This window comes from Bombina bombina, chromosome 1 (assembly GCF_027579735.1).
Source record: "Bombina bombina isolate aBomBom1 chromosome 1, aBomBom1.pri, whole genome shotgun sequence".
Classification (NCBI taxonomy): Eukaryota; Metazoa; Chordata; class Amphibia; order Anura; family Bombinatoridae; genus Bombina; species Bombina bombina.
The window spans coordinates 765,634,755-765,660,942 of record NC_069499.1 but is presented as its reverse complement, the minus strand read 5'-3'; the positions used below and the strand labels follow the sequence as shown (position 1 = coordinate 765,660,942).

Genomic DNA, 26,188 nt, shown 5'->3' with positions numbered 1-26,188 from the left:
ATTTATTTTACAGGTAAATTGTTAATTATTTTAACTAGGTATAATAGCTATTAAATAGTTATTAACTATTTAATAGCTACCTAGTTAAAATAATTACCCAATTACCTGTAAAATAAATCCTAACCTAAGTTACAAATTCACCTACACTATCAATAAATTAAATAAACTACAAATATCTATCTAAAAATACAATTAAATAAACTAAACTAAATTACAAAAAAAAACAAACACTAAATTACAAAAAAAAAAAAAGATTACAGCAATTTTAAGCTAATTACACCTATTCTAAGCCCCCTAATAAAATAATAAAGCCCCCCAAAATAAAAAATTCCCTACCCTATTCTAAATTATAAAATACCCAGCTCTGTACCAGCCCTTAAAAGGGCTTTTTGCTGGGTATTTACCCCAAGTTAACAGCTCTTTTGCCTGTAAAAAAAAAGAACACAACACCCCCCCCCAACATTACAACCCACCACCCACATACCCCTATTCTAAACCCACCCAAACCCCCCTTAAAAAAACCTAACACTACCCCCCTGAAAATCTCCCTACTTTGTCTTCACCCAACCGGGCCGAACTCCTCATCCGATCCGGGCGATGTCGTTATCCAAGCGGCAAAGAAGAAGTCTTCATCCCGTCGATGTCTTTATCCAAGCGGCAAAGAAGAAGTCTTCATCCCGGCGATGTCTTTATCCAAGCGGCAGCAAAGTCTTCTTCCATCCCGCAGCATCTTCCATCAAGCGGCATCTTTAATCTTCTTTCTTCGCTCCTCCGACGCGGAGCATCCATCCCGGCCGACGACTGAACGACGAATGAGGTACCTTTAAATGACGTCATCCAAGATGGCGTCCGTCGAATTCCGATTGGCTGATAGGATTCTATCAGCCAATCGGAATTAAGGTAGAAAAATCTGATTGGCTGATTGAATCGGCCAATCAGATTCAAGTTCAATCCGATTGGCTGATTGGTTCAGTCATTTAAAGGTACCTCATTCCTCGTTCAGTCGTCGGCCGGGATGGATGCTCCGCGTCGGAGGAGCGAAGAAAGAAGATTGAAGATGCCGCTTGATGGAAGATGCTGCCGGATGGAAGAAGACTTTGCTGCCGCTTGGATAAAGACATCGCCGGGATGAAGACTTCTTCTTTGCCGCTTGGATAACGACATCGCCCGGATCGGATGAGGAGTTCGGCCCGGTTGGGTGAAGACAAGGTAGGGAGATTTTCAGGGGGGTAGTGTTAGGTTTTTTTAAGGGGGGTTTGGAATAGGGGTATGTGGGTGGTGGGTTGTAATGTTGGGGGGGGGTTGTGTTCTTTTTTTTACAGGCAAAATAGCTGTTAACTTGGGGTAAATACCCCGCAAAAAGCCCTTTTAAGGGCTGGTACAGAGCTGGTTTGTTTTTTGTAATTTAGTTTAGTTTATTTAATTGTATTTTTAGATAGATATTTGTAGTTTATTTAATTTATTGATAGTGTAGGTGTATTTGTAACTTAGGTTAGGATTTATTTTACAGGTAATTGGGTAATTATTTTAACTAGGTAGCTATTAAATAGTTAATAACTATTTAATAGCTATTGTACCTAGTTAAAATAAATACCAAGTTACCTGTAAAATAAATATAAACCCTAACATAGCTACAATGTAATTATTAATTACATTGTAGCTATCTTAGGGTTTATTTTATAGGTAAGTATTTAGATTTAAATAGGAATATTTTCATTAATAATATTAATATTAGATTTATTTTAATAAGAGTTTAGTTAGGGATGTTAGAGTTAGATAGGGTTATTATACTTAATATATATATATAATATAATAACGATATTAACTATATTAACCCTAATATAATTAGGGTTAATATGGTTAATATATATAATATAATAATTATATTAACTATATTAACCCTAATATAATTAGGGTTAATATAGTTAATATAGCTGGCGGCGGTGTAGGGGGATTAGATTAGGGGTTAATGTGTTTAATATAGCTGGCGGCGGTGTAGGGGGATTAGATTAGGGGTTAATACATTTATTATAGGTGGCAGCGGTATAGGGGGATTTAGATTGTAGGCAAAAGAGCGGATTACTTTGTGACAAAGCCCCGCCAAAAGCCCTTTTAAGGGCTGGTAAAAGAGCAGTTTTCTTTGGGGCATGCCCCGCAAAAAGCCCTTTTAAGGGCTGGCAAAAGAGCAGTTTGCTTTGGGGTAATGCCACGCAAAAAGCCCTTTTCAGGGCTATTTGTAGGGTTAGACTTGGGTTTAGTGGTAGGGATAGTTTAGTATTTTAGGGGTTAAATATTTTAATATAGATGGCGGCGGGATAGGGGGATTAGATTAGGGGTTATTAATTTTAAAATAGATGGCGGTGGGGTAGGGGCTCACTTTAGGGGGTAGGTAAGGTAGATGGCGGCGGTGTTAGGGGCTCACTTTAGGGGGTTATAGATTTAATATAGCTGGCGGTGGGGTCCGGGAGCAGTGGTTTAGGGGTTAATAACTTTATTTGGTTGCGGCGGTGTTTGGGAGCGGCGGTTTAGGGGTTAATACATTTTTTATTGTTAGGATAGTGAGGGGGGATAGCGGATAGAGGGTTAGACGTGTCGGGCTATGTTTAGGAGGCGTGTTAGACAGTGCGGGTGATTTCATACTTTAGTCAGGTTTTGTAGGCGCCGGCAGTTTCTAACGTGGCGCAAGTCACTGGCGACGCCAGAAATTTGTACTTACGCAGATTTCTGGACATCGCTGGTTTATCCGACTTACGCCAGTTTAGCATCTGACGGCGCCGTATATTGGATAGCTCGAGTTGCGAGCTGAAACTGCGGGCGACGCGGGTTCCCTCGCTTGCGCCGCAAACTACGCCGTATATCAGATCGCGCCCCATGTATCTAAGTCTCTGCAAACTGCCCCTTTTTTCAGTTCTTTTGACAGACTTGCAGTCTAGCCAATCAGTGCCTGCTCCCAGATAACTTCTCGTGCACGAGCACAGTGTTATCTATATGAAATACGTGAACTAACACCCTCTAGTGGTGAAAAACTGTTAAAATGCAATCTGAAAGAGGTGGGCTTCAAGGTCTAAGAAATTAGCATATGAACCTCCTAGGTTAAGCTTTCAACTAAGAATACCAAGAGAACAAAGCAAAATTGGTGATAAAAGTAAATTGGTTTCTCCTTATTGTGTTTGCTATTATTTGTTATACCAGCTACAGAGTTTAAATGTATGGGAAATTGCCCTTTTATGTATATTTTGTATATTAAATAGCTATTTCTGCTAACTGAAACCACAATTCAATACAATGGGCTGATCTTGTAGGGAGAGAATACCTCATTATCGTATCTGTCTAATTATTTACACAAAGCCCTCCTTATCTTCTTCATTACTGTTTACTCAAAGGCAAATACCCCTAAAGACTAGAGAACAGTGAAAAATTAAAGGAACAGTTTAGTCACAATTAAACTGTCATGATTCAGATAGAGAATGCAATTTTCAGCAACTTTCTAATTTACTCCGATTCATTTTTCTTCATTCTCTTGGTATCTTTATTGGTGTATAAATGTAACCACCCATCAGCAAGCCGACCCAGGTGCTGAACCAAAAATTGAGTTGCATGCTCATGAATCATGAAAGTTTAATTTTTAGTACCTTGTGTGGTCACAGCTCCTAACTGGGAGAATTATTTTATCTAAACCTTCTCATTTACATGTTTTGTATTTTGTAACCAGAACTTAAGTACATAAATGTTCAGTATGGCTGGGGAGTCAGTCTTCCCTCTAAGGCCAATTTTGTGAGCGGCCCAAACAGTTAATAAGGGAACCACACATTACAGTCTGCATTGTGTAATGTTTGCTAATTGCTCAAATTAACTTTTTCACTGCTGGGCCGCTCACAAAACTACCCATAGAGGGAACAACGGTGGGATACAATAATCAAAATCAGCTATTTCAAATTTGAAAAAAACGTGAAGGAACTATTTGTGAAAAATTGAATACACTCTAGTAGCTAAAGTTGATTATTGGGAACACATTACAAGGGGTAACATTACAGTACACTGTCGCTTTAAAGTTAACAAATTAAAAATGTAATTTATCAATTATAATGGCCCTTTAATGTAAATGCTCATAACACTCTAAATTCCAATGAGCACGTCTCCGTTTCAGAAGATTGATACTAATTATTACTTCTGAAAAGGTTGGCATCATTTTTTTAGCTCCTGGTGGCTATGCACATATCCCTCACCAGATGCGTTTAACTAGTTTCCAGTAGTCCCTTTAAAACACAACCCCAAAAATCTAGAACAAGCCAACAGGATAGCACCATTACTTATAAAAAAAATAACTTCTTTATTTGCCAAAAGACTTCAGAAAAAGACAATATTTTGGGCTTGCGCCCTTAAGCTTTTCATGAAAATATTAAGGGTGCAAGCCCAAAACTTTGGAGCCTATTTATCAAAGGTCTTGCGGACCACCTGATCCGACAGTGCGGATCAGGTCCGCAAGATCTCGCTGAATGCTGAGAGCAATACGCCAGCACGGAGGTGTCAATCAACCCGATCGTACTCGATCGGGTTGAATTCCGGCGATTCCTGTACGTCTGCTCAGAGCAGGCGGAAAGGGTTATGGAACAGCAGTCTTTAGACCGCTGCTTCATAACTGCTGTTTCTGGCTAGTCTGAAGACTCGCCAGAAACACGGGCCCACAAGCTCCGCTCGGAACTTGATAAATGGGCCCCCTTGTCTTTTTATGAAGTCTTTTGTTTGTATAAGCAACTATTTCTTTTTTAAAGTATCTTTATTTTTAGGTTTTCTCCCTTCAGACAAAACCAGTTGAAACCATATAGCAGGGTAATCTGCGACCGTCTAGATTTTATGTAGAAAATAAATATATAAATCATTGATTACTATTTGTCTCATAAACTACAAAATAAATTCTGTTGCAGACAGATCTTCTAGGCTGCATCCTAATGAATTTCAATTATAACGAGCCCTCAGGGCTAGAGCCTAATAAAATGCATCAAATACGTTTTCATAATGAAAACTACAGATTTTTCCTTGTATGCATTTTGGCAGTAAACTAATTTAGAAATAAATAGATTAAAACAGCATAGCAAAGAAAATGCATTGCTCTTGTAAAAACAACTGAACAAATGTTTATCATAGGTTTGCACCTACTATAACTTTCCCAATTATTAAGCAGGTCTAGAGTTCTCTGGTATTTATACATTCAATGGATATGAAACCCCAACATTTTTCTTTTATGATTCTGATAGAGCATGCCATTTTAAACAACTATCCAATTTATTTTTATTATCAAATGTTCTTCTTTCTTTTGGTATCCCTTGTTGAAAAGCAGGAAGGTAAGCTCATGAGCATGCATGGGTCTACAGCACTATATGGCAGCAGTTTTGCAAGAATGTGTTTCCTGCCATGTAGGAATTCAGGCATGTTCACACTACGTATCCCATAAGCGCTCCTTATATATTTACACAAAAACAAATAGCTATACTTCTAAAAGGAGAGGAAGCTTATAAAGTATAAGGACATTTTTAAAAATAACATGTAATGTAATATTGTAAACTGGAGTCTCTTATAGGAACTATGAGAGACCATCCAGTAATATCAAAATGTGAGCAAAAATTAACTGTTTTTATTGGCATACAACTTTAAAACAGCCCAATAAGGGTTAACAACAGGCTCTGGCATGTATCTACCACTGCAGCCCTTATGCTGTATGGTCATAGGAGACCGGGTAACATAATACATCGGCATAACAAAACGCTATATACCCACTGGTTCAGATGCAGCAATACTCAATACTAAGTGCTGGAGGCTAAATCACTAATAACAGCTTGCAGGCATATTATGTGCTGTGTCTGATGATGAAAAACCACTAGTTGCTCCAGTAATAGATTGTATCTAAACATTATGGCTTGTTTAAGCTGAAATGTTTTCGGTTTGGGACTGCCAACTGTTTATTTTTAATTTATAAAGAAGGATTGTTTTATATAGTAGACTCTTCATATACTTAATTATGAAAAGCTATAAGACCCAACACTTGAGCAGTGGCTAAAAAGAAGGCAGGGAGAGTGTGTGCTTATTCTCTTTATACTGGTTTCTCAACAACTGGACTGCGGCCAAGTACCTGGTCGTCATGGCCATGCTGATAGGCCGCTATGTGATATTCCCCCACTGCGCACTCTGACAGGCCTGACACTCCACACATAAGGAATACCGGGCAGGCCTGTTAGAGTACCATCAAAAGCATGTGCATGCAGCATCAGTTCAATGGTAGAACAACGTGGCACAGGGAGCAGATAGGACTGGACCTGGACACCACAGGTAAGTACGTGATATCAGCCCACTGACACCAATGAACCCACTGACACCAATGAAAGTATAGATTTTCTTCAACCCACTGACACTAATGCATTTTAATATATATATGAATACTGGGCCCCCGGTACAATTACCTGGGCCTTGAGTTCACTTGGGTTGAGAACAACTGCTCTAAATAGAAGCTAGGGTTATAGCTTCCAATTGGATTTACCATTCTGCTTCTATAACAGCGTTGGAAAAATGAGGAGGGAGAGCAAGCAGTCTAAGTATATTTCATTTTTTGATTACGTAAAATTTCTAAGAACCCTTATGTTAAATTGCATGGGACCAATTTTGTGTTCCTTGTGTACATAATTGGTCAAGACAATTGTTCAATTAGGTTTTTAACTTCCCAAGATAATATGTGTAATGGTACTGTAGCTTTAAGCAGGTTACCACACCCTTTTCACATTCCAAAGTCTACTTAACATCCGTTTTACCTATAACCTGTGCTTGAATATTTTGAGAATAGTTTTGAAAACACTGAAGTTAGGCTTGGCGAGGAGTTAAACCTAGAGACTAGCTACTAGATAGAACAAAATAATAAAGCACAGGTTGTAGGTAAAACGGATGTTAAGTAGACTTTGGAATGTGAAAAGGGGGTGGTAACCTGCTTAAAGCTACAATACCGTTATATATGTGCCAAATTTATACTCAGCACAAGGCAGATAAATTATAGACTCATTAAGACCACCAGTCCTTATCCACTGTTTCAATAACAAGATTCACAAATAAAGCTAATGAAGTGGAGTGGTTTGAAACTCATAGCAAATCTAAAAACGTTCTCTAATTAATTTGGTTATCTTGCGTTAAAAGGACATGGAAGTCAACATTAAACTTTCATTACTAAGGTAGAGCACACAATTCTAAAATAATAATAATAATAATACTTTGGTGTCCTACATTGAAATTCATCTCTTTTCTATGAGAGCATACTGAGGTAGGTTTAGGAGCACTCAATGTCAGCAAAATTTGCAACTATCTGGACTTCAGTGTAGAAGCAGAAACCTTTTTATTACATCATGATGCTTTGGGTAAAGGTCCACAATGAGACAGAAAGATGGAAAGAAAACTGAACAATTCTAGAGATTAACAGGTTGTAAGGATGCAACTACATTATAATAATCTCCCAACACTTCAGAGTATTAGCATTAAAGGGATATGAAACACAAATTGTTTCTTTCATGATTCAGACAGAACATGCAATTTTAAACAACTTTCCAATTTACTTCTATTATCAGTTTTTTGTTGAAAAGCAGGGGCGTATGCATTGGAGCCGTTCCTTTCTAGAGCACTATATGGCAGCAGTAAGGGCAGACTCAACCATGGGACCAAGTGGGTACTATGAACCCAGGCGGCACTTGACAGGGGGCGGCACTTCAGGGACTAAGGTAAAGCCTTCTTAGCAGTGAGAAGTGCAGAGATCACAGCTGCTCTTCTGCCGGTAGAGACTTTCAGAAGTTGCTGCAGACTGACAGTCTTTGCTTAGCTAAATAACTCCTCCTCTGCCGAAGGTAGCACTGAACATTCCAAAGGGGCGGGGGTTGGGCTTTCAAGAAAGAGAAGACTGCCACTACTTGAGGGATATTTGTTTATTTTGCCTATTCTGGTTCCTGGGTTTAACCCCTCTTCCACTGCAAATTTAGATAACAAGCAGAATGACAGGTAATGCCTTCATCTCATGCTACAGAATGGCAGCTTTACCTAATCCGTTTACTTTACTAGGCAGGCTGCTTTGAAGTATTGGGGAAAGAGGGAGATGTGGGACTTGGTAGAGTTGCTACATTTCAGTACCAATTGGAATTAAGGTAGGAAAAATCCTATTGGCTGATGTAATCAGCCAATAGGATTGAACTGGCATTCTATTGGCTGATTGGAACAGCCAATAGAATGCAAGCTTAATCCTATTGGCTGATTGGATCAGCCAATAGGATTGAACTTCAATCCTATTGGATGATTTCATCAGCCAATAGGATTTTTCCTACCTTAATTCCGATTGGCTGATAGAATTCTATCAGCCAATCGGAATTGAAGGGATGCCATCTTGGATGACGACACTTAAAGGAACCGTCATTGTTGAAGAAGACGTCGTCAGAAGAGGATGCGCCGCGTCGGATGTCTTGAAGATGGAGCCGTTCCGCGCCGGATGGATGAAGATAGAACATGCCCGGTTGAGTGATGACTTCTCACGGTAGGGTCATCTTCAAGGGGTTAGTGTTAGGTTTTTTTAAGGGGGGATTGGGAGGGTTTTAGAGTAGGGTTGGTTGTGGTGGGTTTTAATGTTGGGGGGGTTTGTAAAAAAAAATTACAGGTAAAATTGCTGATTACTTTGGGGCTATGCCCCGCAAAAGGCCCTTTTAAGGGCTATTTGTAATTTAGTGTAGGGTAGGGCTTTTTTTATGTGGGGGGGGGGTTATTTTGTTAGGGGGATTAGATTAGGTGTAATTAGTTTAAAAATCTTGTAATTTGTTTATTATTTTCTGTAATTTAGTGTTTTGTTTTTTTTGTATTTTAGCTAATTTTATTTAATTGTATTTAATTGTATTTAGTTTAGGGAATTTATTTAATTATAGTGTAGTGTTAGGTGTAATTGTAACTTAGGTTAGGTTTTATTTCACAGGTATATTAGTATTTATTTTAACTAGGAAGTTATTAAATAGTTAATAACTATTTAATAACTATTCTACCTAGTTAAAATAAATACAAAGTTGCCTGTAAAATAAAAATCAACCCTAAGCTAAAAACAATGTAACTATTAGTTATATTGTAGCTAGCTTAGGGTTTATTTTATAGGTAAGTATTTAGTTTTAAATAAGAATAATTTATTTAATGCTAGGAATATTTATTTAGATTTATTTAAATTATATTTAAGTTAGGGGGTGTTAGGGTTAGACTTAGGTTTAGGGGTTAATAAATGTAATATAGTGGCGGCGATGTTGGGGGTGGCAGATTAGGGGTTAATAAATGTAGGTAGGTGGCGGCGGTGTAGGGGGGTCAGATTAGGGGTGAATAAATATAATGTAGGTGGCGGCGGTGTAGGGTGCGGCAGATTAGGGTTAATAAGTATAATGTAGGTGCCGGTGGGCTCCGGGAGCGGCGGTTTAGGGGTTAAACACTTTATTTAGTGTTGGTGGGGTCCATGAGCAGCGGTTTAGGGGTTAATACATTTATTAGAGTTGCGGTGGGCTCCAGAAGTGGCTGTATAGGGGGTAAACAGTATACTATAGTGTGGGTGTTTAGTGACAGAGTACCAAAAAAGCTATGAAAAAGCCGAAGAGCAGCAAGATCGATGACTGTTAGTTAACAACAGTCCGCTGCTCATCGCCCTGTACTTGGTGCACAGCTTTTTTGATAATTTTGGAGAACGTACTCAGGTCCGTGGCAGCGATGTTAGGCGATCTTAGGCGAGCGTATTGGTGCCGTTGAATGCAAGTAAGTTGACGGCTTGATAAATAGATGCCATAGTTTTTATTAGAAGCATTTTTGCTAATACATTTTGTCATGAGATGCAGGACACAGCATAGAAGGTACAACTCAATTTTATTGCAGAGCATAGAAGTTACAGACTGTACAACACATCCAGCTTAGTAACTGCAACACAGACTATAATGGACACAGGCCACGCCCCCTTCCGGTGACATCACACTCCCATTCTCATCACACATGTATATAACAAAAATGCATCTATTCTAAACTGAAGTGCATCCATGCAGATTCCAATTTTGGCTGGAATGTCCCTTTAACCCCTTCTAAGAATAGGGTATATTTGCAGTTTCTGCTGTTTCTTCCCCTGATCTTATGTTTTATTCTAAATTGTCTGAATCAATGAATAATTCAAATGGAAAATACAATGTAGATTTATTCACCCCTTTAAGATGTTTGTATGGATTATTTAGGAGTAGTATTTAAAAGTATTTAGAAATGTTTGTTTTTCAAAATATAGTACTGTTATACAGAAATTTTACATAAGATACAATTTTTATGGCTGATCCAGATTAGATTGAACAATCATAAATTTGTTTTTTTTTTCCATTAAAAGTTAAATGTTACCTAAAAATAATACATTTAAAATATTTAAATTTAAATAATATAATTGTCATGTAGCAATTAGCATACTGAAAATTGAAGATGTATTATTTTCTTTGGAGCATTTTTTTCATCTTTTGGAATTTCAACTTTATCAGTTGAATACTTTTATATTATTTAGCTAAATTATTTATCAAAATAGAAAACTAGATAACTTGTTACTTTATTGTATTGTATTAAAACAACTATAGTATAAGTAATAATAAATGAGTTTCTGAATGTAAAATTATCACACAAAAAAAAACTAAATTTGATTGTCACGTGTAAGCATATGCAGTATGGGTGCTTACAGGCAAAAATATGCCAGTTTTCTATGGTGATAATTAACGCATGGCCTGCCAAGTGAATACTTGTCGGAGCAAATTTAGAAGGGCGAGCTAGACAGACATATCCATATTAAGAGGTTTATCAAAGATTTATCAAGTTAAAATAATATGAAAATGATTAAATAGAATTATGAGTATGAATATGTTTTATAAGTTTTAAAATCCTAAATTCTCTGCTATAATTTTCTGTCTCATAGCGTTTCCCTGCTTTGAACTCAGTCTTGAAATACAAAAAATGTATTAGCGCTAGCACCAACTTAAAAACCCCAATAGGTTATAGAGTTCCGGAGAGTCTATGGGGCATATTTATCAAAGTGCGAGCAGACATGATACGATATAGCTATATATTTATAGGCATTTATCATTGCACAAGCACTTCAGCAGAACTGCTTGTGCCTTAACGCCCTTTGCAGATTCACGGCCAATCGGCTACTAGCAGGGGACGTCAATCAACCCGATCGTATTCGATTGGGTTGATTTCTGTCCGCCACCTCAGACCAGGCGGACAAGTTATGAAGCAGCGGAGCTTGATAATTTGTCCCCCAAGTGTAAATAAATTATTACAATAAACAGTACATCTTATGTTCCAGAGGATAATAGTACATGATCATTACTATAAATGTCTAATTGTAAGCTAATGTAGGAAGTTTAGAAAGAGTGTCTGGTCTTAAAGGGACATGAAACCCATTTTTTTTTCTTTCATAATTAAGATAGACAATACAATTTTAAGCAACATTCCAATGTACTTCTATGATCTCATTTGTATCATTCTTTAGGTATCCTTTGTTGGAGAGATATTAATGCACATGGGTGAGCCAATAACACAAGACATCTATGTGGAGCTACCAATCAGCAGCTAATGAGCATATGTAGATCTGCTTTTCAACAAAGGCTATCAAGAGAATTAAGAAAATTAGCTAATAGAAGCAAATTGGAAAGTTTTTTTAAAAAAAAATGGTGTGCTCTTTCTAAATCATTAAAGAAAAGAAATTGGGTTTTATGTCCCTTTAAGCAATAGTGATCTTGATCTCTTGATCTGATAAAAGATGACTGCAGCTTCAAAATGGGCGCTACTCCCAAAAACATCTAAAATTACATATGTAAACGAGAAGATAAAAAAGCACAATCCAGACTCAAAATAAAAGCATAAATGTATTGCTAAAAACTCCTGACAAAAGTATTCAGATATTTACAAAAACATAAAAATTAAAGTGCATCTCATACACAAAAGATATCCCTAGGCATCCCTTCTCTAAGCAAACATCTGCTGGTCTCTCAATCTCTTACTAGTGTTATTCTCTACTCTATCTCCCTATCTATTTGCATAGTAACATATTATTTTCCCAATCGCTGTCTTTTTTCAGTTATAGTAACAAGCCTTATCAACTAGTGCTTTGGTTTTAGGCTTCTTGTTAAGGATTTTAGTCCCATCATCTTTGTCCACCCTTTTTGACCCTTTCTTTGTTCTTTATCAAGAATTTTGCACAAGTCACGTCTCAACGACTTCTCACCTATTTCCAATTTTGTTCATCAAACTGCTCTGTCTTCCCCAGTCTCACTTTCTCTCCTTCTTCTTTTCCATAATTTAGACAATAACCTCCTCTAATCTCATATGTCCAACTTCCTGTCTCGGTAGCCATGTCCCAGGTTGTTGTCTCCCCTTCTTTTAGACACATTTCTCCAATTATATTTTCCATTTGCAGCATGTATCTATTACTTTTCATCTGTTTTTCATTTACTGTTTATTTGTCCCTCTTGTCCTTGGTTACTCACTTTCCATTTCTCCTTTTCATGTGATTTTTATATAGTTTAAATTTCTTATCTTACATCATTTGAAATAGTACATTTTCCATTTACTGTGTCCTGCCCTACTTTCTATTTTGTCAACATTATGGAGTCTATTTATGTAGGTGCGGACAGACATGTTCCACTATAGCAAATCATGTCCGCTGCACATTGATAAATGCCGACAGCATACTCTGTCGGCATTTATCATTGCAACAGCAGTTCTGGTGAACTGCTGGTGCAATACCGCCCCCTGCAGATTCACGGCCAATCGGCCTCTAGCAGGGGGTGTCATTCAACCCAATCGTATTCGATCGGGCTGATTGCTGTCCGCTGCCTCGGAGATGGCGGACGAGTTAAGGAGCAGCGGTCTTAAGATCGCTGCTTCTTAACTTCCGCTTCAGTCGGAACTGAATCGGAGAGGGTCGGAAGCAGCCTCCGCTGCTTCATAAATAGACCCCTATAAATCATATTTTTTTAAACTAAATCTTTTGGTGCTACCTTTATTTTCTCTGTTTCAGTTCTGTCCTTTCAGTGCAATGTCCCCTTTCCCTGCCTACAAGGTTAGACTTTTCACTATCACTTGCTAACCCAAAAGTTGCTTTGCCAAGAATTGCTCTTATCAAAATTTGAAAATAGTTACTTTTATCAATAGTTGATAGAAATCCAGCATCACATGAGAGAGAAACGGTTAGTTTGAATTTGGAGATGGTCATTACAAAGCAGAAACTTATGGAAAACAGGCAGGGGCCACAATTCACCGATTTTCTTCAGGTTTGCAGTGCAAGTTCATAAATCTTTAGCTTCCTGTCTCAGTAACTTTGCCTAAGGTTGGTGTCTCAACTTCTTACTTCACAGTCGTCTTCATCCCAATCTTAGTTTTATTTTCCTCTTGACACATTTCTCCAGTTATATTTTCCATGTGTGACATTATTTTTTCTGTTACATTTCTCCGGTGCGTTCTATTACTGTCTCGTTTCATTCGCCCATAACATTCTCATCTATCTCTCATGCTTTCTTAGAGTTTAACTGTTTCTGTTTGTTGGGCAATTTCCTTTGCTTCACTTTCTTCACCCAGTCCATAATCACTAGTCATAGATAATCAGACAGTTCCTCATGAATTAATGAAATAAGATATTTGCAGCTATAAAGTGAGAGAGCACCTTAAAGGAATAGTCTAGTCAAAATTAAACTTTCATGATTCAGATAGAGCATTCAATTTTAAGCAACTTTCTAATTTACTTTGATTATCAATTTTTCTTCATTCTCTGTGTATCTTTTTTGAAAAGGAAGAATGCAAGCTTAGGAGCTGGCTCATTTTTGGTTCAGAACCTGGGTAGCACTTGCTAATTGGTGTCTACATATAGACACCAATCAGCTGCTGAACCAAAATGGGCCAGCTCCTAAGCTTACATTCTTCCTTTTTTAAATAAAGATACCAAGAGAACAAATACAAATTGATAATAGGAGTAAATTTAAAAGCTGCTTAAAATTGAATGCTCTGTTTGAATCAATAAACTTTAATTTTGACTAGACTATACCTTTTACCCCTTCCTGTCACAAGGATATTCCATGCCGCCCTAACCACACTGGGCTTTATCTCCGTTACGACGGCATGAAATGTCCTAGCCTTTTTGCTGTACTGAACATTATCGGCTTTCTAACTGGGATCGCGGGCTGAAGACCGCTGCTCATTAACTGGTCCACTGCCTCTGAGACTGCGGAGATCAATCTGCCCAATCTCATACGATCGGGTTGATTGATACCCCCTGCTAGCGTCTGATTGGCCGTGAATCTGCAGTGGGCGGCATTGCACAAGCAGTTCACCAGAACTGCTTGTGCAATGTTAAATATGCTGTCAGCATTTAGTGATGCAGGGCGGACATGATTCGCTATAGCGACTTATGTCCGCCCGGGGTATGATAAATCTACCCCCTAGAGTGAAAAATGGGTCAGATGTTTTGATCCCTTACCCCTAGCAACTTTATGAATGCTCCTAATAGATCTGATATACTGTATTTTATTTTTCCTTTATCTTTATCCTTATGAAAAATTCACTTCCAGCTAAAAAGTAGCTCATGTAACCTAGATTGTGTTAATGTATGCAGCCATTTGTATTCAGTGCACTTTGTGTGAACTCATATACTTTTAACCTTTTGTCACTTTTACTGTGTGCTCATTGTTGGATCCGGAGATGTGAACTCCCGTGGCTTGTTAATTGCCTTGCCTTAAAACTTTTCTGACAGTAAAATCATATTGTAGCTTAGAGGCTAAACACTGCTTAGGCAGCACTTCACACTCTCAGATTATATATATATATAGGTATAAATATATATAAATACTGTATATTACAGGCCTTTCTGCAATTTAGTTGATTTTATATTTTTGAAAAATGTAATTTTAGTGAGACAAAATAATGGAAAAGTTATGTGCTCTAATTCATTAGCGCCTCTATTATATCACTACTTATCACAGCTATGTTTATGAAATAAACACATAGGGGCCGAATTATCAGGCTTTCCGGAAACAGCAGTTATAAAGCAGCTCCATAACTTGTCAGCCTGCCCTGAAGACATCAATCCGCCCAATCCTATTGGTAGTTGTCTGCTTGGAGTTTTGGGGTAAAAATATTTAAGATGCCTTATGCAGCTTTTGAGATTTTGTGAAGCAGATTTACATGATCAAAAGCTCACACGTGGGATTAAAAGCTAATTGATATTGAGAGAAATCACTCAAAACATTTGGGATTTTTTGAAGCATTATTTTGTAACATAGGTGTCTGTCCTTCACATGCAGAATTCGGAATAGCTAAATAAACATATCTCAAGCTAAGGTTTGTCTTTATAAAACATTTTGAGGGACCTCACAGTACTGACAGGACCTCTTAGATAATCTCACCAGACCAGAGAGCTTTAGATCATTAGGCACTAGTCGTACGTTTTAATTTTCTAGTTTTTTTTTTTTACTTATATTTTGCAAACTTCTTTTTCAATGTAATTCACACTTTGAAGTGATTACAAAATTTCCTTTAATATTTGAATAATTTGAATCATTCCAAAAGAATTTTTTTGCAATACACACTTGGGGGCCGATTTAACAGCGGCCGAATGGCCCCTAATTGCCCTTCAGGCTCGCCGGAAACAGACGTTAAGAAGCTGCGGTCTTAAGACCGCTGCTCCTTAACTAATATGCCTCCTCTGAGGCTGCGGTCTGCAAACCGCCCGATCGGGTTGATTGGCACCCCCTGCTAGCGGCTGATTGGCCGCAAATCTGCAGGGGGCAGCACTGCACAAGCATACAGTGACGTCTGGTGGACATGATTCGCTATAGCGGATCATGTCCGCCAGACATTGATAAATTGGCCTCTTGGTTTTTAATCAAAAGCAAATAAATCCGGTATTAAAATTATAAAATATAACAGATACAATATTACAGCATATCGGTTAACAACATTACATGGCAAAAAAGATGAATAAGAATTATAAAAAAAACAAATAAGAAATATGTGTGTCACCCCGGGTTTAGGTATAATAGAATTTGCTGGGATACGGATAATAAGGCAAACCTACTTTTAACATAATTTTGCTATCACCCTTAGTAATTATCTCTTTTAACTTAAACTTTATTTTTTATACATACATCTGATTCACAAATTCCATTTTCATTCTACTAAAACATTTCCTATCACCCCATAATACAAGATTATACCCCTATGAATTTACTCTTTCTTACTTTTTCACTTTTATACTGTACACTACTCTAAATTTACTACTCCCTTGATCCAAAAATCCCAAACTTCCTGACTCCTATAGGGCCCTTTCCCAGACTGAGACCTATTCACAGCATTTTTAACACAAGGTTTATAGAAATATTTCTCAGGACCTTTACCCTGTTAAAAATCCATAGTTACCAGTGCAGCATGGCACGCCTAGGCTTTTTGCATCTGTTTGTTTTTTATTATTTTTTAGGGTGGATTTGTTTGTTTATTTTACCCTACAATATAAAAAATATTGGGTCGGTCCACATTTCAACAAACACAACCACTTCCTAGTTTCCAGCATTAGCAATATCCCAAGTTATTTGAGTTAAAAACTATCGGCTAGATTACGAGTTGTGCATTAAGGTAAAAAAGCAGCATTAACAGATCCTAACACTGTTTTTTTTTACGCCCGCTGCTATTACGAGTCTTGCAGGTATAGGTGTCCCGCACACTTTTTTTGGCCTTACCGCAAACCTACTTACGTAAACTTCGTAAAGCCTTTTTTCTAGGGGACTTCCATAGTTCCGGGATTACAAGCATGTCCTGGGAGGCCAAAAAGTGAGCGGTACACCCTATACCGACAAGATCCGTAACGCATTTTAAAGACGACAGTAGTTATGAGTTTTACACTACAACACTGTAGCATAAAAATCATAACTAAAGTGCTAAAAAGTACACTAACACCCATAAACTACCTGTTAACCCCTAAACCGAGGCACTCCCGCATCGCAAACACTATAATAAAATTTTTAACCCCTAATCTGCCGCTCTGGACATCGCCGCCACTAGAATAAACATATTAACCCCTAAACCGCTGCACTCCCGTCTCACAAACACTAGTTAAATATTATTAACCCCTAATCCGCTGCCCCCAACATCGCCGACACCTACAAACATTTATTAACCCCTAATCTGCCGTCCCCAATGTCGCCGCAACTATTCAAAATGTATTAACCCTTTAAACCTAAGTCTAACCCTAACACCCCCTAACTTAAATATAATTTAAATAAATCTAAATAAAATTCCTATCATTAAATAAATTATTCCTATTTAAAACTAAATACTTACCTATAAAATAAATCCTAAGCTAGCTACAATATAACTAATAGTTACATTGTAGCTAGCTTAGGGTTTATTTTTATTTTACAGGCAAGTTTGTATTTATTTTAACTAGGTGGAATAGTTACTAAATAGTTATTAACTATTTAGTAACTATTCCAGCTAGTTAAAATAAATACAAACTTGCCTGTAAAATAAAAATAAACCCTAAGCTAGCTACAATGTAACTATTAGTTATATTGTAGCTAGCTTAGGGTTTATTTTATAGGTAAGTATTTAGTTTTAAATAGGAATAATTTATTTAATGATATGAATTTTATATAGATTTATTTAAATTATATTTAAGTTAGGGGGTGTTAGGATTAGGGTTAGACTTAGGTTTAAACGGTTAATAAATTTTGAATAGTTGCGGTGACATTGGGGACGGCAGATTAGGGGTTAATAAATGTAGGTAGCAGTCGGCGATGTTGGGGGCAGCGGATTAGGGGTTAATAATATTTAACTAGTGTTTGTGAGACGGGAGTGCGGCAGTTTAGGGGTTAATATGTTTATTCTAGTGGCGGCGATGTCCAGAGCGGCAGATTAGGGGTTAAAAATTTTATTATAGTGTTTTCGATGCGGGAGTGCCTCGGTTTAGGGGTTAACATTTAGTTTATGGGTGTTAGTGTACCTCGCTAAAATAAATACAAATTTACCTGTAAAATAAAACCTAACCTAAGTTACACTAACACCTAACACTACAATTAAATACATTCCCTACATTAAATACAATTAAATAAATGAAATAAAATTAGCTAAATTACAAAAAAACAAACACTAAATTACAGAAAATAAAAAACATATTACATATCTTTAGATTTATTACACCTAATCTAATAGCCCTATCAAAATAAAAAAAGCCCACCCAAAATAAAAAAAAACCCTAGCCTAAACTAAGCTACCAATAGCCCTTAAAAGGGCCTTTGGCGGGGCTTTGCCCCAAAGAAATCAGCTCTTTTACCTGTAAAAAAAAATACAAACACCCCCCAACAGTAAAACCCACCACCCACACAACCAACCCCCCAAAAAAAAACTAAAATAACCTAAGCTCCCCATTGCCCTGAAAAGGGCATTTGGATGGGCATTGCCTTTAAAAGGGCATTTAACTCTATTGCTGCCCAAAGCCCTAACCTAAAAATAAACCCACCCAATACACCCTTAAAAAATCCTAACAATAACCCCCGAAGATTCACTTACCGGGAGAAGTCTTCATCCAAGCGGCAAGATGTCCTCAACAAAGCCGGCAGAAGTGGTCCTCCAGATGGGCAGAAGTCTTCATCCAGACGGCATCTTCTATCTTCATCTTTCCGACGCGGAGCGGCTCCATCTTTAAGACATCCGGCGCGGAGCATCCTCTTCAAACAACGTCATCTTCGGAATGAATATCTCTTTAAGTGATGTCATCCAAGATGGCGTCCCTTAGATTCCGATTGACTGATAGAATTCTATCAGCCAATCGGAATTAAGGTAGAAAAAATCCTATTGGCTGATGCAATCAGCCAATAGGATTGAGCTTGCATTCTATTGGCTGATTGGTACAGCCAATAGAATTCCAGCTCAATCCTATAGGATTTTATTTACCTTAATTCCGATTGGCTGATAGAATTCTATCAGCCAATCGGAATCTAAGGGACGCCATCTTGGATGACGTCACTTAAAGAGATATTTATTCCAAAGAAGACGTCGTTTGAAGAGGATGCTTTGCGCCGGATGTCTTGAAGATGGAGCCGCTCCACGTCGGAAGGATCAAGATAGAAGCTGCCGTCTGGATGAAGACTTCTGCGGGTCTGGAGGACCACTTCTGCCCGTCTGGAGGATCAATTCTTTCCGGCTTCGTTGAGGACATCTTGCTGCTTGGATGAAGACTTCTCCCGGTTTGTGAATCTTCGGGGATTAGTGTTATGTTTTTTAAGGGTGTATTGGGTGGGTTTATTTTTTAGGTTAGGGCTTTGGGCAGCAATAGAGCTAAATGCCCTTTTAAGGGCAATGCCCATCCAAATGCCCTTTTCAGGGCAATGGGGAGCTTAGGTTTTTTTAGTTAGGCTTTTATTTGGGGGGTTGGTTGTGTGGGTGGTGGGTTTTACTGTTAGGGGGGTGTTTGTATTTTTTTTTTACAGGTAAAAGAGCTGATTTCTTTGGGGCAATGCCCTGCAAAAGGCCCTTTTAAGGGCTATTGGTAGTTTAGTTTAGGCTAGGGTTTTTTTTTATTTTGGGTGGGCTTTTTTATTTTTATAGGGCTATTAGATTAGGTGTAATTAGTTTCAAGATCTGTAATTTGTTTTTTATTTTCTGTAATTTAGTGGGGGGGGGGTTGTAATTTAGCTAATTTTATTTAATTTATTTAATTGTATTTAATGTATTGAATTTATTTAATTGTAGTGTTAGGTGTTAGTGTTACTTAGGTTAGGTTTTATTTTACAGGTCAATTTATATTTATTTTAGCGAGGCAGTTATTAAATAGTTAATAACTATTTAATAACTATTCTACCTAGTTATAATAAATACAAACTTGCCGGTAAAATAAAAATAAACCCTAAGCTAGATACAATGTAACTATTAGTTATATTGTAGCTAGCTTAGGGTTTATTTTATAGGTAAGTATTTAGTTTTAAATAGGAATAATTTAGGTAATGATAGGAATTTTATTTAAATTATATTTAAGTTAGGGGGTGTTAGGGTTAGACTTAGATTTAGGGGTTAATACATTTAATATAGTGGTGGCGATGTCCAGAGCGGTAGATTAGGGGTTAATAAGTATAATGTAGGTGTTGGCGATGTAGGGGGTGGCAGATTAGGGGTTAATAAGTGTAAGATTAGGGGTGTTTAGACTCGGGGTTCATGTTAGGGTGTTAGGTGTAAACATAAAATGTGTTTTCCTATAGGAATCAATGGGGCTGCGTTACAGAGTTTTACGCTGATTTTTTGCAGGTGTTAGGCTTTTTCTCAGCCGGCTTTCCCCATTGATGTCTATGGGGAAATCGTGCATGAGCATGTACAACCAGCTTACCGCTGACTTAAGCAGCGCTGGTATTGGAGTGCGGTATGGAGCTCAATTTTGCTCTACGCTCACTTCTTGCCTTTTAACGCCGGGTTTGTAAAAACCCGTAATACCAGCGCTGCAGTTAAATGAGCGGTGAGAAAAAACTGCACGGTAGCACCGCACAGCTCATAACGCAAGACTCGTAATCTAGTCATATGACTTTGTATTGCAATTTCTAAAAGATAAAGAAACTTGAATGTTTTTTTTTGGAGGAATGTGGACAAGATGGGTTAACAGGTTTACATTTTGCATCATTTTAATATAACTATACCTGTTCTGCTCCAGTTTTAGTGAAGAGAGGTACATCAAATTAGATGCTGTACAACTTGAGCACATATCTATTCTTCTTATTCTTATTATCAATGGTACTTATTTTATTTGGCTTGAAAGAAGTAAAGCTAAGTGGACCCAGCTATAGTCGGATCCTGTAGCCCTAAGGATTTAGAAGATACTTCAGTCTTTCCAATAGTCAGTTTTGGCATCTTACTGCAAGATCTATTGGTTCTGGGAGGCCTCTTACGGGTTTCATTAAAGATTGTTATATATATAATTTCTGTAACTCAACAAGTAGCATTTTCTTCATTTCATGTCATGTGCATAACAGTTAACAGTGCATAACATTTAGGAATATTAGTTTTAAAACATATCATTTTCTTTTGTATTGTATACTATTTAAATAAAGGCCTTACAGCATTAGTGAGTGGGCTGATCAAAAGCATTTATTAGGCATATCTGAAGTGTTCTCATACTTTTTTAATGTATTCATTAAACCTTTTACTATGCATGTGCCACAGATCTATGCTATACATGGGAGGGTTGTCACCAAAATGTCTAATATATAAATATAATTCAAATGAAACTAGAAGTGAATACAATTAGTCTATGTTAAGAACATTACATTTTTATGTGAGTTCTCTTCAAATGTATAGTTATTAGTTGTGCTGGTGCTTTCCATGTCCCCAGTGCTGAAAGCCGCATTCATTTCTATTGGAAGCATCTCTTAGAGCAGTGATTTTTAACCTTTTTTTTGCCGTGGCACACTTTTTTTACATTAAAATATCCTGTGGCACACCACCATCCCAAAATTTTAAAAAAATCACACATTGTAGCCTAATACAGCATATATATATATATATATATACATACACACAAACACACACATACTGTATGTATTGTGCTGTTATGCCATGCCTCCTACAAACTACCCCTGCACTGGGAGTAAAAAACAAGCAAAGTTTAAAAAATATGTCACACTGTTGTCAGTCTGCCGTGGCACACCTGAGGATCTCTCACGGCACACTAGTGTGCCACGGCAGACTGGTTGAAAAACACTGTCTTAGAGAACTTAACTTTCAGCCCCTTTTCTTATTAAACGTGAACTGAACTATCAGGATTTCTTGCACTTAGGAGAAAGTCTGAGGTATCTCAACAGATGTCATCAAAGTGAGGGAAAGAGAAATCCTGCTAAAGTACAGTACACTGGTACACATATATGACAAGGAAAAATGGTACACAATCATATATGACAAAGTAAGCACCATATATTTTTTATGTTGTAGTTTTTCAGAATATGTGTGGATAATTAATTTACCAATGTTTTTTATTACAGCAATTTATACTATTCAGGTTTTAAAGAACAGTAAGTTAGGTTTGTATGTGCTACAAATAAACAGTTTGTATCATGTGTATGATATCTGTTAAGATCTGTGTATGATTAGGACTTTTGTGGTTGGTTGAAAAAAATGTTCTATCCTATGTGTGGGAATATTGTTTTTTTCTTCTTTTTGCATTTCCAATTGTTTCGCTTGGTCTGATTTTAAATTCTTTCCCCCAGTCTCCCGCAGACCAGTGCAAGAAAATCCATGCAGGAGATGAAGTTATTCAGGTGAACCATCAGACTGTGGTGAGTAGCAACAGTATATGTATAATGATGACGTGATATCTAAATACTATAACTGTTCTATACTCACAGCATCATTGCATATAGTATTGTATAGTATATATTCAGCAATATTCATAACTGGTGATATACAGTATAGGATAAACCTAAAGATTTACCAGGAGTATGTACTCATCATGTCAGAAAAAAAACGATGCAGATAATCTCTGAAGATAAAAAAACATTATGGCACTCAATAGCTAGCAAAAAATGTTGAGTGGTATGCACAGAAAAAACATTTCGATGATTTGATATTAGAAAAGGCTGCAGAGAAAGCGAGCACAAGTCAATCAAACAACACTGTGCTACATTCTCCCTTGTAATGTTTTACTAATTTACATGACAATGTAAAGGCCTTGAAATTATTGTTGCCCAATAGTATACTTAATGGAGAAAGTAATGTGAAGCAGGATTTATGCATGGATTTTTCAGGCTACTGTAAACAGGATCTTCTTTACGTTACGGGGGCCATTCTACCAGTATGGGCTTTCTTATCTGCATTGCCTGAGTTGTTTAGAGATGGGCACTGCTGAAATAAATGGTACTCTCTATCAATTTTTAGCTATTTTAAAACATTCTGGGCTAGATTACAAGTGGTGCACTAACGTTAGCGCAAGCACTATATAAGAATATTACAGGTTCAGAGTAAATGTGTTCACTTGAGTGCAATTAACGTTAACAAAGTCAAATTTTTTTCAGCTGAAGACCTTCCAATGTTCTTCACCTATAGGAAAATGTTATTTTTATTTTAAATACATATTTCTATATATATCTGTGTATATCTATACTTGTATATCTATTCCTGTAGATATATAGGTATAGATATATATTTTACATTAACATTATCACATATATATATATATATATATATATATATATAGAAATATATATTTAATAATCAAAACTAAAAGATTCTCTATGTGAAGAACATAGGGATGTAAAATATGCGTAACTCGCTTTGGGTTTCATTAGGTAGGTCTATGGATAACTAAGATAACTATGTTTTTAAGTGCGCTAACCCCAGACCTACATTGTGAAACCTGAAGTGCGTTATGCATATTTTACATTCCTATGTTCTTCACATAGAAAAATTATTATTTAGACTTATATGGCCATATACCATATACCTTTGAACCCTTATAAATATTTTTTATGAATATTTATATGACTAATTTTTATCAGATAGTGTTTATATGAGTGCAAATTAACGTGCCAGCGATATTCTTATAGTGCACTCGAGCTAACATTAGCACGCCACTTGAAATCTAGCCTTGAGAGTTTTAAAGGGACAGTCTGCTCCTAAAATTCACCTTCTCTTATCACACTAAAAGTTACCATACCTGGATGTCACACTGATTGGGGATCCACAAACCAAAATGATCAATACTGTTCTATACAGAAAACCAATCACATCAAATGCAGTTCTACATTCACACAGTAACCGTCCACCACATACTGGTTTTGGTATTGCCCAAAGGGAGTTTATCCAGTATAGAACGGAATTTTTCTAACGACACAGACTTTGAGAGAGAGAGAGAGAGAGAGAGAGAGAGAGTATGTTAGACCCTCATTGAGAGAGGAGGATAGGGCAAGTAGATTACTATACAGGGAAGCCTTCTGGATCTTCCAGGTTGAAAACAAGGAGACCATTGGGTTTCAATATTGATGGTGACATCATTAATTTTTGGCAAAGACAGTAGTCACCTCTTTTTAATTGCACCTTGCCACAAGTATATAGCCCCCTTCTTTATATTATATTATTTTATTTTATGTATCATACTCTAAGTCTAGCATAGTGCCTCCTTTGTCTTCTGCCTTCTCTCATACTCAAATCAGTGTGATGTAATAAATAAATATACAAATATATATATACACTTTGTTATATGTTTATTTAGGGTCTGTTTGTAATATTTAGTACTGTATAATTGTTTGATTTAAAGGGACAGTCTACACCAGAATTTTTATTGTTTTAAAAGATAGATAATCCCTTTATTACCCATTTCCCAGTTTTGCATAACCAACACAGTTATAATAATATACTTTTAACCTCTGTGATTATCTTGTATCTAAGCCTCTGCAAACTGCCCCTTTTTTCAGTTCTTTTGACAGACTTGCAGTCTAGCCAATCAGAGCCTGCTCCCAGATAACTTCTCGTGTACGAGCACAGTGTTATCTATATGAAATATGTGAACTAACACCCTCTAGTGGTGAAAAACTGTTAAAATGCAATCTGAAAGAGGTGGGCTTCAAGGTCTAAGAAATTAGCATATGAACCTCCTAGGTTAAGCTTTCAACTAAGAATACCAAGAGAACAAAGCAAAATTGGTGATAAAAGTAAATTGGAAAATTGTTTAAAATTACATGCTCTATCTGAATCATGAAAGTTTATTTTGGCCTAGACTGTCCCTTTAACAGTCTAATTGATGCAAATTGTTTTAGTTGTAGCATTGTGTAACTGTAGGATGTGCAGACTCTCCTAATGTCCGTTATTTAAGTTCCGGTTGGCAAGCTGCTAATATGTCTATGATTAAGGCTGCAATTGCTGAAACGCATTAGATGTTTCACTGGCTGAGATCATATTTTTGCTACCTATATTTTAATTCATTGTCTCAAATAAATTTATTCTTTTACCAAGCGTCTTGAGGATTGCCAGTTTTTTCCTAATATATGGCCGTATACCATATACCTTTAAACCCTTATAAATATTTTTTATGAATATTGATATGTCTCATTTTTATCAGATAGTGTTTATATAAGTTTAATAGTATATTGTAATGTATTTATGTTGTTTGATGCAACTTTTATTTTAGCCCTAACCCGTTGTGCATTAAATTTGATGCACTCAAGTGAACACATTTACATTTAATATGCGCACAAATTAAAGTGCCTGCAATATTCTTATATTGAACTCGAGCTAACATTAGCACGCCACTTGGAATCTAGCCCTGAGAGTTTTAAAGGGACAGTTTGCTCCAAAATTTGTATTGTTTAAAAAGATAGATAATCCTTTTTTCACCTTAAATGGAAAGAGTCCACAGCTGCATTCATTACTTTTGGGAAATAAGAACCTGGCCACCAGGAGGAAGCAAAGACAACCCAGCCAAAGGCTTAAATACTCCTCCCATTCCCCTCATCCCCCAGTCATTCTTTGCCTTTTGTCCTAGGAGGATGGCAGAGAAGTGTCAGAATTTTTAATTTTTGTTTTTGTCTCTTATGGAGGGTAGTACTCTTTGGCATGGGACAGGAGTTTTAAGTAGTCCTGTCAGTCTCTCAGTGAGGGCTTGGATGAAAGTTAGAGTTCGGAGATGCAGGGAGTTTCTTTCTGCGAAACCATCCCGACTCATATTAACAGCTCCTCAAGCAATCTGTGTTGTCGAACTTTGCTTCGCTGCCTGCTTTCATCTCTCAAGTCCATGGTGGAGGTGATGATACTATCCGTCACACTTGAAGAGCCGTGTTCCTGTTCCACGAAGTAGATTCCAGTAAGATTGTTTCATTTTACTTTATTTGCAATGTACTGTAATGTGAATGTTTCCTGAGAGGCTACCACCTTGCGGGTCTAACTTTTACATAAGGGTCTCAGTGAGTCTCTTTTAGTATCTTGGAATCGAAGGTTAATATCTCCTGAGAGGGGTTATTGAACAGGGGGGGTTTATAATCATGTTTGTTATGTGATTCAACCTGCTTATGTGCAATGTTTACTGGGCTCGTGGTTGGAACATTGAGGCCTTTGGAAGTGACTCAGCCTTTTCGTTGGACGCGCTTGTTTTGGACTGTACGGTTCACCCTGTGTT

At 37.1% G+C, this 26,188-nt stretch overlaps 1 protein-coding gene across 1 annotated transcript in view; it reads left to right on the top strand.

Moving 5' to 3' along the window:
• Positions 1 to 26,188, top strand: part of LOC128660873 (connector enhancer of kinase suppressor of ras 2-like) — a 957,001-nt gene that overhangs the window by 400,415 nt on the left and 530,398 nt on the right. The window contains exon 8 of the mRNA XM_053714957.1: positions 22,290 to 22,358. Within this exon, the coding sequence (XP_053570932.1) occupies positions 22,290 to 22,358 (69 nt within the window). The remainder of the gene's footprint in view (positions 1 to 22,289; positions 22,359 to 26,188) is intronic.